Genomic DNA, 13,139 nt, shown 5'->3' on the forward strand with positions numbered 1-13,139 from the left:
CCCTGGACCCGCCCGTCCCTCCGGCCACCCAGTCAGTACCTGCAGGCCTCCCACCAGCCGACTGGCCAGTTCGAAGGTCTGTCTGGTGCGGGTCACTTCCTCCTGGCAGTGCAGTTTCTCAGCTGCTGCTCTCTCAAACTGAGCTGTGAGGTTCTGCAGGTGCTGATCCAAATCCTGACAAACACACAACAGAACTCCATTCATTTTAATGACTTTTCCCCCAAATCTTTTCTAAATTTAGTCGTATCCGATTCCCCTGTACTGCTGCAGACCTCCACTGCTGACCGAGGAGAGTCAGATCTCCATTATCGCCCATCCCTGTGCAGTACCATCAATCAGCCAGCAGAGGGCGTGATAATTGCAGCAGTTATGAGGAACCCCACAGCCCTCCCTCCCTCGGACGAGCCAATCATCATCAGTATAGGCGCCTGGCCGGCTGTTAGCACCACCCGAGTGCCCCAAATTATATTTTCTAATAGTTGTTCGCGACCAATACGATTGGTTTTGGGTCAAATAGGTACTGCTGTACCCGTTTATTTGCCCTGCCATGTACTCAGTCTGGTCAGGGTTGCGGTGGGTCCAGTATATCCAGAATGCAGTAACACCCCCCAGAAAGGTCGCCAATCCATTGTAAGGGTGGCTCAGCCAATCGTGTCTGTATGTAGATGCCCGACCATCCCAGCAGCGCCACCCAAGCACCCTAAAATCATAATGGCTGAAACTATTTGATCCATAGAGAATAGGAATGGTTGGCTCGTTGATGTTTACTTTACTAGTTACTTACAAGTCCTCGAATCTATTATAATAATTAGACTTTCTTGCTAGGATAGTTAGTATAGTTTAGTATATATAGTACAGTAGAGTTGAACTATTTGTACTAGAGATGCACGAGTACCGATACTGGTGTCGGGTATCTGCCCTGATACCGCGCTCATTAACTCGTACTCGCAAACGAGGCTCCGATACTGAACATCCGATACCGTGTACCTGGTGCACGTCGCTGCGTTACACCCGGTTCACACGACACGATCGTTGCCCTGATTTTCGCTCGGCGGCCGGTCGGCGATCGAAACTCGGCTCTCGATTGCTAAGTGTGAACTATCCAACAACTCGATCCGACCGGCTCGCCGAGCGCTCGTCAGATATCTGATCCGAGATGTGCGACTGGGAATGAGTGACATGTGGAACAGCCAATGAGGGCGCAGGATACGGCGTGAGGGGAGACGCAGGAGAGGAGCGTAAACAGGTGGGACGGGGGGATAATATAGTTTATATCAGAATACATCAGCACACACACACACACACGTTTGACAGTATTTCTGACCTGATCGTTCTCTACAAAACACCAACATTGCAAAAATATTGATTAACCTCCAACTCACTACAGAACGATCCGTGCTGCTCGTGTTGCCAGATCCACTCAGATTCATTTATTTTTCCTCCTTGATTTCATCACGTCAGCGCACAAACACTTTGATCTCTCGCTACTTGTTCACGTGCATTTTTGGACGTGGTGTCATTAAACCCCTCGTCACTTCTCACGTGTGTTTTTGTTTAAAAAAAAAAGGTATTCTAAATAGGTATCGGTATCGGCAAGTACAAAAATACATGTACTCGTACTCGGTTGGGAAAAAATGGTATCGATGCATCCCTAATTTGTACAAAATTTGCACATTTAAAGATTGTAAATAATTTGTTTAGGGATACACCGAACGATTTAGCTAAACAATCGCTCCTCGACTATTCATTGTTAAGGCTTCAACAGGATTCGAGGATTTAACCTTGAACAATTCTCACCTCCAGTTTATTTCGCACAGTCGCCAGTTTAGCCGTAGCGTTTTCCAGATCAGTATTGGCCTGTAAGAGAGCCTGTCGTTTAGGAGCGACCTCACAGTACACCTGAAAAACACAGACATCATCAGAATATAACAGCAATTACACCAATCACCTCAAATTATTTCATTTCATTTCATTCTATCAACCGCTTCATCCTGGTCAGGGTCGTGGCGGGTCTTGTTCCACCAGGAATACCCTGGACTGGGGCTCCAATTCATCGCCCGGGCAGCCCAAAGCACCGCTGAGATTCACAGTGGTGGACTAGAATAACAGACCGCCGTGCCACTCAAGCCCTCTTAAGTGCAGTGGTTACGGAACACCTGAGATACCCTAGCGCTCTCTCACCTCGTAGTAGCGCACTATGTTAATGGCCCAGGCGCAGAGGCCGGCAGCAGCGTAGGACTTGGTGCGGACGTGGTCGGGCTGAAACTCGGGTTTACAGAGGTACTCCTGCTTCACCACGTTCAGACACTGCTCGGGGACGTGCTCCTTATCGTAGCGGACCAGCGCCTGCAGGAAGTCGTCCAGCTACAGGAGAAAGTCATCCATACCATCATCCACATTCACGTTTCCTTATACACATCATTAAATAAAACATCCAGAGCCTTCAGTCGAACGTTCGACCTATAGAAGGTGACAACAAGGTGGAGGGACGTCTCTAACAGCTCTACCTTCCCCATGAAAGCTCTGGCGGCCTTCCAGCTCCGATCTTTAGGGATGCGCTTATGTGGGGACAGCAGGACCATCACCGCCGCCATGACGTTGGTCACAGCCTGCGGGGGGTTGGGGAAGGTCTTCAGCTCGGTCAGATTCACCTGCGCAGTAAAATCACGGTAAAATCAGCTGAGAACAGTGGAGCACGTACAGTACATCGATTCAACTTTGGGCCAGTCATACAAATAGGTACAGATGAAATGGGTACACAACGATCGGCTTGACCCCCATGACCGATGCAGTCACGCCCTCTGCTGGCCGATCGATGGCGCTGCACAGAGACGGGGGATAAGGGGATACGGGCGTACACAAAGCTGATCCACACATGAACTCGCCTCGTGCAGGTGTCGGAGGGCAGGACACAGCAGAACATTTTCATGTTGAGATGAATTCAGGCCGGTTAGTTACCGGTTAGTCACTGCCTAGTTACCTTGTTGAGCGTATCTAACGCGGCGGTGGCGGCCTCTAAAGCTGGCTCGGCTTTAACCAGGTCACGTTCACAGTCCCTCCGTTTCTGCGTCACCTCTGCCCGGATAGCTGCTACCTGCACAGCAACACACAGCCCCAGCGCTAAGTTCTACCTCCACATGTACCGCTGACAGGATCCAGACTGGCACAGTGGGCACACACACACACACACACACACACACACACATACGTACCCTTCGCCCCTCCAGATCAGAGTCCTGTCTTTTCTGGCTCACTTTCTCAGTTTGCTGGCCAATCTCGGTGATGAGAGCTTCAGTGGCCTTGTTTTTGAGACTCAGCTCGACTTCCTGAGAGTTCAGCTTCGCCATGAGTTCCTCCACCTAGCACACAAACGCTAACGTATTATATAATGATAATAATAATAATAATAATAACTAGTGTTCGGGGGTGTTTAAGTGTCGCAGCAGTTAGACACACAAGCCCACCAGTGCTGACATCTTTAAAAGACGCTATTGGCTGCCTACGTGGACAATGACTGGCTGATCCGAGGGAGGGTGGACCACAGGGAGTCCTCATAACTGCTGCAGTTACGCCCTCTGCTGGCCGTTCGATGGCGCTGCACAGAGACTGGGGATAATGGAGATCAGTGCGTGACTCTCTGTGCACGATACGGATCTCTGCAGGTGAAAAGAAGCGGTCTGTACTGCACACGTGTTTTACATTTACGTCGTTTACATTTTAGCCATTTAGCAGACGCCTTTATCCACAGCGACTTACAGCAGTGTGACAGTAGACAGTATGAGCAATTGAGGGTTAAGGGCCTTGTTTAAGGGCCCAACAGCAGCAACCTGGCAGTGGTGGGGCTTGAACCAGCGACCTTCTGATTACTAGTCCAGAACCTTAACCACTAGCCTATAGCCTACATGACCCTCCTCGTTCAGGAGTAGAGGTCTGCAGCGACAGAGGTGAAATACGATCGGGGAATTGGATACGACTAAATTGGGAGATTTCAAAAAATTATCATCAGATGGAACAGGACCCACTGCAACCCTGACATGAATTATAACCCTGTATTATTATTATTACAGTAATGGTTGTTATATATGTAGCGCTGGTAAAGCATGAGGATCAGGGTTCTGGACCTTCTGTATGAGGCTTGCATGAGCTAAGGCACGCGTACTGACTGGTCAGGACCGCAGTGCTCACGGGCTCCGTTAGCGTGCATCACCTGTGAGGCGGTGCTCCTCAGCTTCTTTAGGCCTGAACTGAATCTGCTCAGCCTCTGCTGCAGCTGCCCCTCTCTCCTCACCAGCAGGCTAGCGAACACCCGGAGCAGCTCCAGGAAGCTTTTGGGTGTGATGTGGTTGTGCCTCCTCTCGTTCTGTCGGTAGCGCTCGCTGGCCTGCTTGACACTGGCATGAGCGTGGGCCATGAAAAGACTGATGGGCTCTCGACTGGCTGGCTATAAAGCAGAAGAAGTGAAGAGAGAGAGAGAGAGTGAGAGAGGACCGGCTGGATTAAACACTCTTTAACATCCTCGCCTGTGACGGGCCCTGAAATATCATCTTCATAAATTCTGGATTCATCCTCGACTTTGAGGGTGCTGGACTCACTCGATTTGAAATTTAGGAACCGGCGGCGGGTGAGAGAGAGCGATCAGACTGAAAAATAGTCATGATAACGGCTCGCGGCTGGTGGAACAGAGCGTGTGAATAAAACTGTGCTGCTTTAGTTTCAAGGCCTCAAAGTTTCTATTAAAATCAGAGCTGTTACTGCTTTTATTAACCAGCTGGTTTATACACATGATGTGCAAGCTAAAATTTATTCATGTTTATTTAAAAACACGATACTTTCAGTAGAATTTACCTTTAAAAAAAAAATATGTCAGGTCAAGTCAATTTTATTTATATAGAGATGTTTACAAAAGACGTAGTCTCAAAGCAGCTTTACAAAATCCAGGACCGACAGACCAAAAAAACCCCCCAAACACCCCATGTTGAGTAGCTGAGGGCACCAGTGGCAGGAAAAAAACCCTTAAAATGAACCTTGAGAGGAACCAGACTGCTTTTTCTTTTGAATAATAATGAAACATTATTACAAATTGTGTGTCTGTGTGTTTTGTGCCATGGTGAATGAGACCCACCGCGACCCTGACCATGATAAAGTGGTGCTAAAACATTGGTGCTGATTCAGATGTTAAATAAAGATGAAAGAGAATACACACATCACAGAGTGTTTTACTGCGCTTTACTAAGCGTCCCATCTTTTTTGGAAGCGTGCTGCGTGCTGAACAGCCGGTCCTGATTTATGTGCTGAACACTCACACATGTTCACAGCGTCCACACACAGTGGCTGTAACAGCTGCGTGTGTGTAGAGGGAGCGTCGGTGTGTATTAATCACGGCCGCTTCATTAACACACGTGATCGTGTTTAGTGACTGTTGTACCGGAGCAGAGAGAGAGAGAGAGAGAGAGAGAGAGAGAGAGAGAGAGAGAGAGAGAGAGTAACTACGTCTGTCAGGGCTCTCATGGTGCATGTGATCACACATCCATCTTTATTCCACACCGATACTAATGATGAGGAATTCACTACACGCTACACGAGGTACAGAGAGGCTGCGCTACAAATAAAACTAAATTCAATGAATAAAAAATTTTATTCATAAATAAACAGCAAAATAAAAACATTAAAAAATAAAACAAATAAAAAGAAATGAAAAATTAATAAATAAAAAATAAAACAAATAAAATAAATAAATGAATTTAAAAAATATAAATACAAAAATAAAATAAATATTCAAATAAATAACTGAATTAAATAAATAAATGAAATATAAATAAAGTAAAAATTAATAATAAAAAAACAGTAAAATAATAACAAAAAAGAAACAAATAAAAATAAATAAAAAATAAATAAATACAAATATCAAAATAAAAAATAAATAACTGAATTAAACAAATAAAAATTAATAAATAAATATGAATAAATAAGATAAAAATAAACAAAATAGAAAGTAAACAAAAATACAAAAAAGTTAAAACAAGAAAAAAAAATTTAAGCAAATGTATAAATAAATACATAAATGAATAAAAATAAATATATACATAAATAAATGAATAAATAGTACAACTATTAAAAATAAAAAGTAATAAAATTAATTAATTACTGAAATAAAAATAATAAGAAATAAAAATAAAATACCAATTAAAAAATACAATAACAAATAAAAAAATCATAATAATAAAAAACAATAAAATAAAACAAAATAAGTTTTAATAAAAATAACCAAATAAAAATAAATTGTAACCAATAAATAAATAAATACATTCAATTAAATAAAATATCAAAATAAATAATGATAAATAAACACTATTCAAGTCCACATATAACCCTGATTAGAGTTAAGTGGTCGGTGGTGATGGATTATTGACTATGTAATATATACTGTATATATATATAATATAAAACAATAATAATATGTCCTGGACAGCTCACTGCCAGCAGCAGCACCACAGCTCCCACTGTAGCATCACACAATAGCACTTAATAATGAATTTAAGTTGAACTGATTTATTTGGTGTGATGAAAACATTCGGGGTTTATGTTGCTGCTCATGACCACAGTAAAGCAGCCAAATATAAACATTATTATTTTTGCCCAAAGCATTGCAACATGCCAGCACGGCACCCTGACCTGGCGCTTACCTCGATGCCAGGAAGCTCCTGTAGAAAGCGTTGGCTGACTGAACGCAGAGCCTCCTGAGGCCACTCGTGGAACCAGTCCAGTGTGGTACAGCTGAGCAGAGCTGGGAATCGCCGCAGACGGAGACGCAAGGTGGTGCCAACAGGAGACGTGCACAGAACCACCTACACACACACACACACACACACACACACACACACACACTGATTGTAAGTAATGCCAATCAACACAGACAAAGTGCTGAAGTGTGATCAAGACCTTTAGGTTTCGATGGACACGTTCTCTGAAGAACCTCCAGCAGTTCTCGGTGGTGTCCAGCAGGCCCTGAGCACAGACCTCCCTCCTTACTGCCTTCACTGCTTCATCCACCTCCTCATCGGATAACAGCTCCCGGATCTCACCTGTAGTATGTGAGGGTAACAGGACTGAGGGGATTTGAACCACATTATTCTACATTTCTGATATAAAATAAAGATTAAAAACATGGATGTGATCTGGAGTCACCGAACGCTGCAGGATAAAAGCATTTCTGACTGATTTTACTCTGATATTTCATTCTAAAGTGTCAGGTTAGAGAGTGGGGACGTGAACTAATACTATTATTCAGTCTTATAGGGGGGTTTTATTAATATTTTAAATTATAGATCCTAAATGTGCAGGAGACTTTGCACTTCACATATAATGTATATAATCAGGCACCGATTCGGCGGAACGGCCCTTAAAACTTTCCTTCATTGCACAAGCCGCCTAAAACCATCATGTTTATATAAAGTAAAGAATAATATTAAATCCTAAATAATGGTATGCATTATTCTGGTTTACATACATCGAGCAGGTCTTCGACCTCGGTGTCTGACATCGATGACAGATGAGCAACACCATCTGTGAGTCGAGAGGGGGGCTTGACCCGATACCACGCCGGCCTGTCCTAGTCACCGTTAATCTACTTCACTTCCCCGGGCACATTTACATATGTTTCCCATTCATCAGACAAGCACACAATGAGACCCCCTGTGGCCTGAGATTGTGTATCAGCGCTCCAGGAGGAGGAAGAGGAGGAGGAGGAGGACGCCTCCCGGGGGGCAGTAAGAGAGCAGCTCCAATTTTAGAAGTCAAGGATGCAACGTGTTTGTGTATGTGTATATTATAGATGGAGTGGGGATGGGGGGGGGGTCTGACCTGATGAAAGCAGGGTGCTGATGATCACCAGGAAGCTTTCGTTTGGGATCTGAGCGTCCGTGAGCAGCAGCACTGTAGGAAGGTTCTTAATCCCGGCCTTTATACAGATACCTGCCAGATCCAGCTGAGAATAAGAGAAAATAACAAACAATTAAAATAATCTGGGTCATAATAGTTCCCCCCTAATCTAGTCGTGTCCAGTTACCCTGACCGCGTCCTCTATACTGAGTCGACCCTTCACCGCTGACTGAGGACGCCTCTCTCCGGCACGTACAGTCAGTACAGGCTGCATTTTTCACCTGCACGAGTCGAGTTCATACACCGACGGGCACCGTGCACGGAGGGCCACACCCCCATCGGCGTTATTCCTCAGCCCCGTGCAGACGCCGTCAGTCAGCCAGCAGGGGCCGCAGTCGCACCAGTTATGAGGACCTACGATCCGACTCTCTACCCTCTAACCCTGAACAACAGCCGACCAGTCGGAAAGGCAGAGCTGAGATTCGATACGACGTATTCGAGACCCCGACTCCGGCGCGCTAGCGTACTTTATTGCTGCTCCACCTGAGCGGCGTGTTGAGTGATTTAACATTTTGTTATCCATGTTTACTGGTTAATCTGCACTACGAGGCGTCCTGGTGTAACCGAGCGCGTTTACAGTTTCCCCGAGTTCATATATAAAGAAATAAACTCCGGGGATCAGCACTGACTGGTTTGTTCTTCTGAGGCGCCGCACAGAGACGATCACGCGTGTAGAGAAACACACTTTTACACTGATTATGGATCCACAAAGGGACAAAATGTCTCAATACGTAAACACACACATCACACACTGTCAGCACACGACAGCACAGAAACGTCTCTTACTCTAATGATACTACGGCAATTCAGTTACTAAAAACACGACTCGGGTAACTGAGTTCGGAAAACAGCATCGCTGGATGTTCTGGGTTTACGTTCATCTATTAATGTAGCTGTGCTGTGTATCAGAGCTTCATTTATTCTATCATTTAATGTAACGAGTGACATGAAATGTGGCTCTTTTCTTTACAAATACTTAAATTCTGTGATTTTTTTTGGGTATATTTTATGCATTTTCTCCCATTTTCTCCTGATTTAGCGTAGTCAGTTTGTCTTTTTGTAGGTGAGGAGGGTATATTGCTGCTCACGCCTCCTCCGACCCGCGCACAGCCCTTAGCGGAACACTTCTCCACCCCTGCACTCTGCACAGGCGCCTCTATCCGCCAATCAGGGTCCTTACACAGCGTTTGAAGTCCGGTCATCCCTAATGGGACAGTGATAGCTCAGTGGTTAAGGTACTGGACCAGTAATCAGAAGGTTGCCGGTTCAAACCCCACTAAGTTGCCACTGTTGGGCCCCTGAGCAAGGCTCTTAACCCAAAAGTCGTGTTCAGTCATAATTGTAAGTCGCTTTGGATAAAAGCGTCTGCTAAATGCCTAAAATGTAAATGTAAAACCCTCCCTGCAGACACTGCCAGTCACGCCCGCTACATGGCGTGATTGGTGTGATTTTTAGAAAGCGAGGTCAGTAAAATGAAGCACATTTTGCCGTGAATCGGTGCGGCATTCGTCTCCGATCCGTTCTACACGCGACCAAACCGTCTCGGCCTTCGTCGTTGTGTATGTTGATGATCTGAAAAGGGGTCATCACGATCTTACATTAACAGCCGCCTCCTTTGTGCGCTCTTTTATCCGAAATGTCAATACAAGCGGTCGGAGAACTCTGATCTTTTCACGTGTGCGTGTGCGTGTGGATAAATGACGCGGCCCGAGATCACAGGCTCTCTGATGAATGAAACGATAGCAGCGGCCTCATCGATAGGGCATTGAAATATTTGCACAGGCTCTTTAATGGAATCTGACAATCCGTCGGCGTGGAGCACGGGCGGGGCTAAATGAGATCAATGCTATGCAGAGAGCGGGGGGGGGGGGGGGGGGGGGGGTATATCGATCAGGGGAAATGTTGTCTGAAAGGAAACATGATCTCGGTTAATGAATGACTGCCGTTCTTAATGAATCTTGTCTTCACCGCACTGACCAGCGCCGTCATCTCCGCTTGAGGACCCGGATACACCAGAATAATGTCGTGTTATTGATTCTTCTGTATTGTAATGTGGTTTTATTAGCCAGGTTAGCTGTACGCTATGATAAACCAGTGCTGCCCAACCACAGGGCCACAGACTGGTACCGGGCTGCACTGCAAGAACAGATAACACTCTGTTAAGATGCTTTATTCTGAAAAACCGGATTCTCTTGTACTAACATCCGTCTGTTCCTCTTCACACGTTCAACACGAACCTATTTCAGTCACGTGACCTCCAAAAATGAAGCCCACAAGCTAGTAAATGAGTCACTTGAGGCGACTACCTTCAGGTCCTGAAGGTCATAGTTCTTGTGCAGGACGGGCTGGAACACGTTCATATCGCAGAGGTGAGCGGCCAGACGTGTCAGGCTCTGCTTGCCGCTGCTGCCCACGCCCACCAGCAGGGCGCGTCCACGCGGAGATCTCAGGATTCGGCTGATCCGACAGCTAAACAGCTCAGACACAAAGGATTTATATATATATATATATCAGCCATAACATTAAAACCACCTCCTTGTTTCTACACTCACTGTCCATGTTATCAGCTCCACTTACCATATAGAAGCACTTTGTAGTTCTACAATTACTGACTGTAGTCCATCTGTTTCTCTACATGCTTTGTTACCCCCTTTCACCCTGTTCTTCAATGGTCAGGACCCCCACAGGACCCCCACAGAGCAGGTATTATTTAGGTGGTGGATGATTCTCAGCACTGCAGTGACACTGACATGGTGCTGGTGTGTTAGTGTGTGTTGTGCTGGTGCTGATGGAGTTTTTAAACACCTCACTGTCACTGCTGGACCGAGAATCGTCCACCGACCAAAAACACCCAGCCGACAGCGCCCCGTGGGCAGCGTCCTGTGACCACTGATGAAGGTCTAGAAGATGAGCGACTCAAACAGCAGCAATAGATGAGCGATCGTCTCTGACTTTACATCTACAAGGTGGACCGACTAGGTAGGAGTGTCTAATAGAGTGGACGGTGAGTGGACACGGTGTTTAAAAACTCCAGCAGCGCTGCTGTGTCTGATCCACTCATACCAGCACAACACACACTAACACACCAGCACCATGTCAGTGTCACTGCAGTGCTGAGAATCATCCACCACCTAAATAATACCTGCTCTGTGGTGGTCCTGTGGGGGTCCTGACCATTGAAGAACAGCATGAAAGGGGGTAACAAAGCATGCAGAGAAACAGATGGACTACAGTCAGTAATTGTAGAACTACAAAGTGCTTCTATATGGTAAGTGGAGCTGATAACATGGTAGCAGAGTCGAGATTTAAACCGGGGCGTTGAGAATCTCGGCGCTGGTGTGCTAGTGGAATGTCCCGCTGTTCCACCTCACGGTGATACTCACACGTGCTGCATGGCCTCCTGGAAGAACACTAAACTCATGGTGGAGTGAAGCTGGTTGTAGCTTCGTAGAGCTTCTGACAGGGTGCTGTGTAGCTGCTCCCATCCTCTTATAGGTCCATAGCGGGGCTCCCCGCCCCCCTCGGAGCTGTGCAGGTATATTAAAGGTTCCTGCAGCACCGGCGCGTTCTCAAGGCCCTGACGAACAGAGCAGAAACGGCTAATGAAGATAACCCATTAACACACATTAATGAAACAAACTACGTACAGTTATTAATATAGTTGGACCTGCTGTTTGTCTGCCTCTGCTCGTACAGCACGGCATTAGATCAACTTTTTCCAGTAAAATTCCACCACACATCTGTACTTGGATGAACAAATTTGACTCTGGTTCATTAAGCATCGTTTTTACACAAGTTATTGTGAAGATTAAAAGTGGAACTTGTGTCTCGGACCCGGACGCTCAATATGATACGATGAAATTGACCCTGTCATCCATACTGAAAAATATGCTGAGGTGAGAGGAGACTGTTCTAGGGGTGTGTGGCTCCGGTCCTGGAGGTCAGATTTGCTGGCGCTGAGTGTTGGCTTCTGGTTGCGTCCGGCCTCTGGACTCTGGAACCAGAGCTGTCCACCCCGAATACACACAAAGGCACAGAGCTTGGTGGTTCTTGGTGATAGAACCTTGTGGTGATCAGGGACGTCGGGTTGGTGTCGTTGGGGAGGTGGGCGCTGATGTCCTTCATGATCTTGTTACCTGCTCGCTCTCCCTTTTAGTTCTGCTGTAATAATTAGTGCTGCCGGAGTCTAAAACTCTCTGTAAAACTTAAATTTTACATTTTTAATGACAGTTTCTGTTGTTTTACCCCGAGGTGGTTCTGACGGAAACCTGTTCACCCTCTCGGGGTTAAGGAATGACCTTGCGTGTTTGCACCAAGAATGTCAAGAACAGACTGGACTGAACAATAACTCACATTATTTTTGCTAGTTATAACTTCTAGTTCATTTAATTCTGTGTTTGTATGATTTGTGTAAATCCTATTTATTCAAATGATTCTCCAGGCCACCCAAAGAGGATGGAGGTTCCTGCTGAGCCTGGTTCCTCTCAAGGTTCCTTCCTGTAATTTGAAGGGAGTTTTTCCTGCCACTGTCGCCCTCGGCTTGCTCAACAGGGGTTTTTGGACTGTTGGTCCTGGATTCTATTCTCGCTGTGAATAGGTCAACTAGGATAAAACAATCGGGGTCAGAGGAAGGAAGGGAGGGCAGAATTCCTCATAACTGCTGCAGTTACTTCCTCTGCTGGTAGAGATACGGATCTCTGTATGAACCCTGGAGCAGGTGGAAAGAAGCGGTCGGTACTGCACACGTTTCGGAGGGGGTGGGTGTTAGTCACGAACCTCCTCGGTCAGGAATAGAGGTCTGCACCCTAAAAGCAGGGGTGAAAAACAAGCGGGGAATTGGATACGACTAAATTGGGAAGGAAAGTGCATAAACAGAAACAAAGAGCTGATGAATGGCAGTGGGCAGTGGTAGCTTGGTGGTTAAGGTACTGGACTAGTAATCATAAGGTTGCCGGTTGAAGCCCCACCTTTGCCAAGTTGTCACTGTTGGGCCCCTGAGCAAGGCCCTTAACTCTTATTTGCTTGAATTGTATATAGTGATAGGATGCTGTTTGATAAACCCATATAAATAAATAATTGTAAGAACAGTGTTCTGAGCTCGCTCACCTTAAACAGCTGCTGAACCACATCTGTCTGTAGTCTGTGAAAGAGCTGCAGGTCAGCAGCCTCAGCCAGGCGGTCAGAATACACTCGACTGGACT

At 45.9% G+C, this 13,139-nt stretch overlaps 1 protein-coding gene across 1 annotated transcript in view; it reads right to left on the bottom strand.

The window, feature by feature from the left end:
- si:dkey-233k19.3 (dynein axonemal heavy chain 11) overlaps positions 1 to 13,139 on the bottom strand; it is a 120,140-nt gene that overhangs the window by 34,845 nt on the left and 72,156 nt on the right. The window contains exons 51-63 of the mRNA XM_062992363.1: positions 13,045 to 13,139; positions 11,322 to 11,515; positions 10,245 to 10,407; positions 7,861 to 7,984; positions 6,940 to 7,082; positions 6,684 to 6,845; positions 4,208 to 4,441; positions 3,213 to 3,359; positions 2,981 to 3,094; positions 2,508 to 2,651; positions 2,182 to 2,364; positions 1,798 to 1,899; positions 40 to 174 (exon numbers count right to left, since the gene is read on the bottom strand). The exon at positions 13,045 to 13,139 is cut by the window's right edge and continues 67 nt beyond it. Coding sequence (XP_062848433.1) covers positions 40 to 174; positions 1,798 to 1,899; positions 2,182 to 2,364; positions 2,508 to 2,651; positions 2,981 to 3,094; positions 3,213 to 3,359; positions 4,208 to 4,441; positions 6,684 to 6,845; positions 6,940 to 7,082; positions 7,861 to 7,984; positions 10,245 to 10,407; positions 11,322 to 11,515; positions 13,045 to 13,139 — 1,940 coding nt within the window. The remainder of the gene's footprint in view (positions 1 to 39; positions 175 to 1,797; positions 1,900 to 2,181; positions 2,365 to 2,507; positions 2,652 to 2,980; positions 3,095 to 3,212; positions 3,360 to 4,207; positions 4,442 to 6,683; positions 6,846 to 6,939; positions 7,083 to 7,860; positions 7,985 to 10,244; positions 10,408 to 11,321; positions 11,516 to 13,044) is intronic.

The sequence above is a fragment of the Trichomycterus rosablanca genome, chromosome 3 (genome assembly GCF_030014385.1).
Source record: "Trichomycterus rosablanca isolate fTriRos1 chromosome 3, fTriRos1.hap1, whole genome shotgun sequence".
Lineage (NCBI taxonomy): Eukaryota > Metazoa > Chordata > Actinopteri > Siluriformes > Trichomycteridae > Trichomycterus > Trichomycterus rosablanca.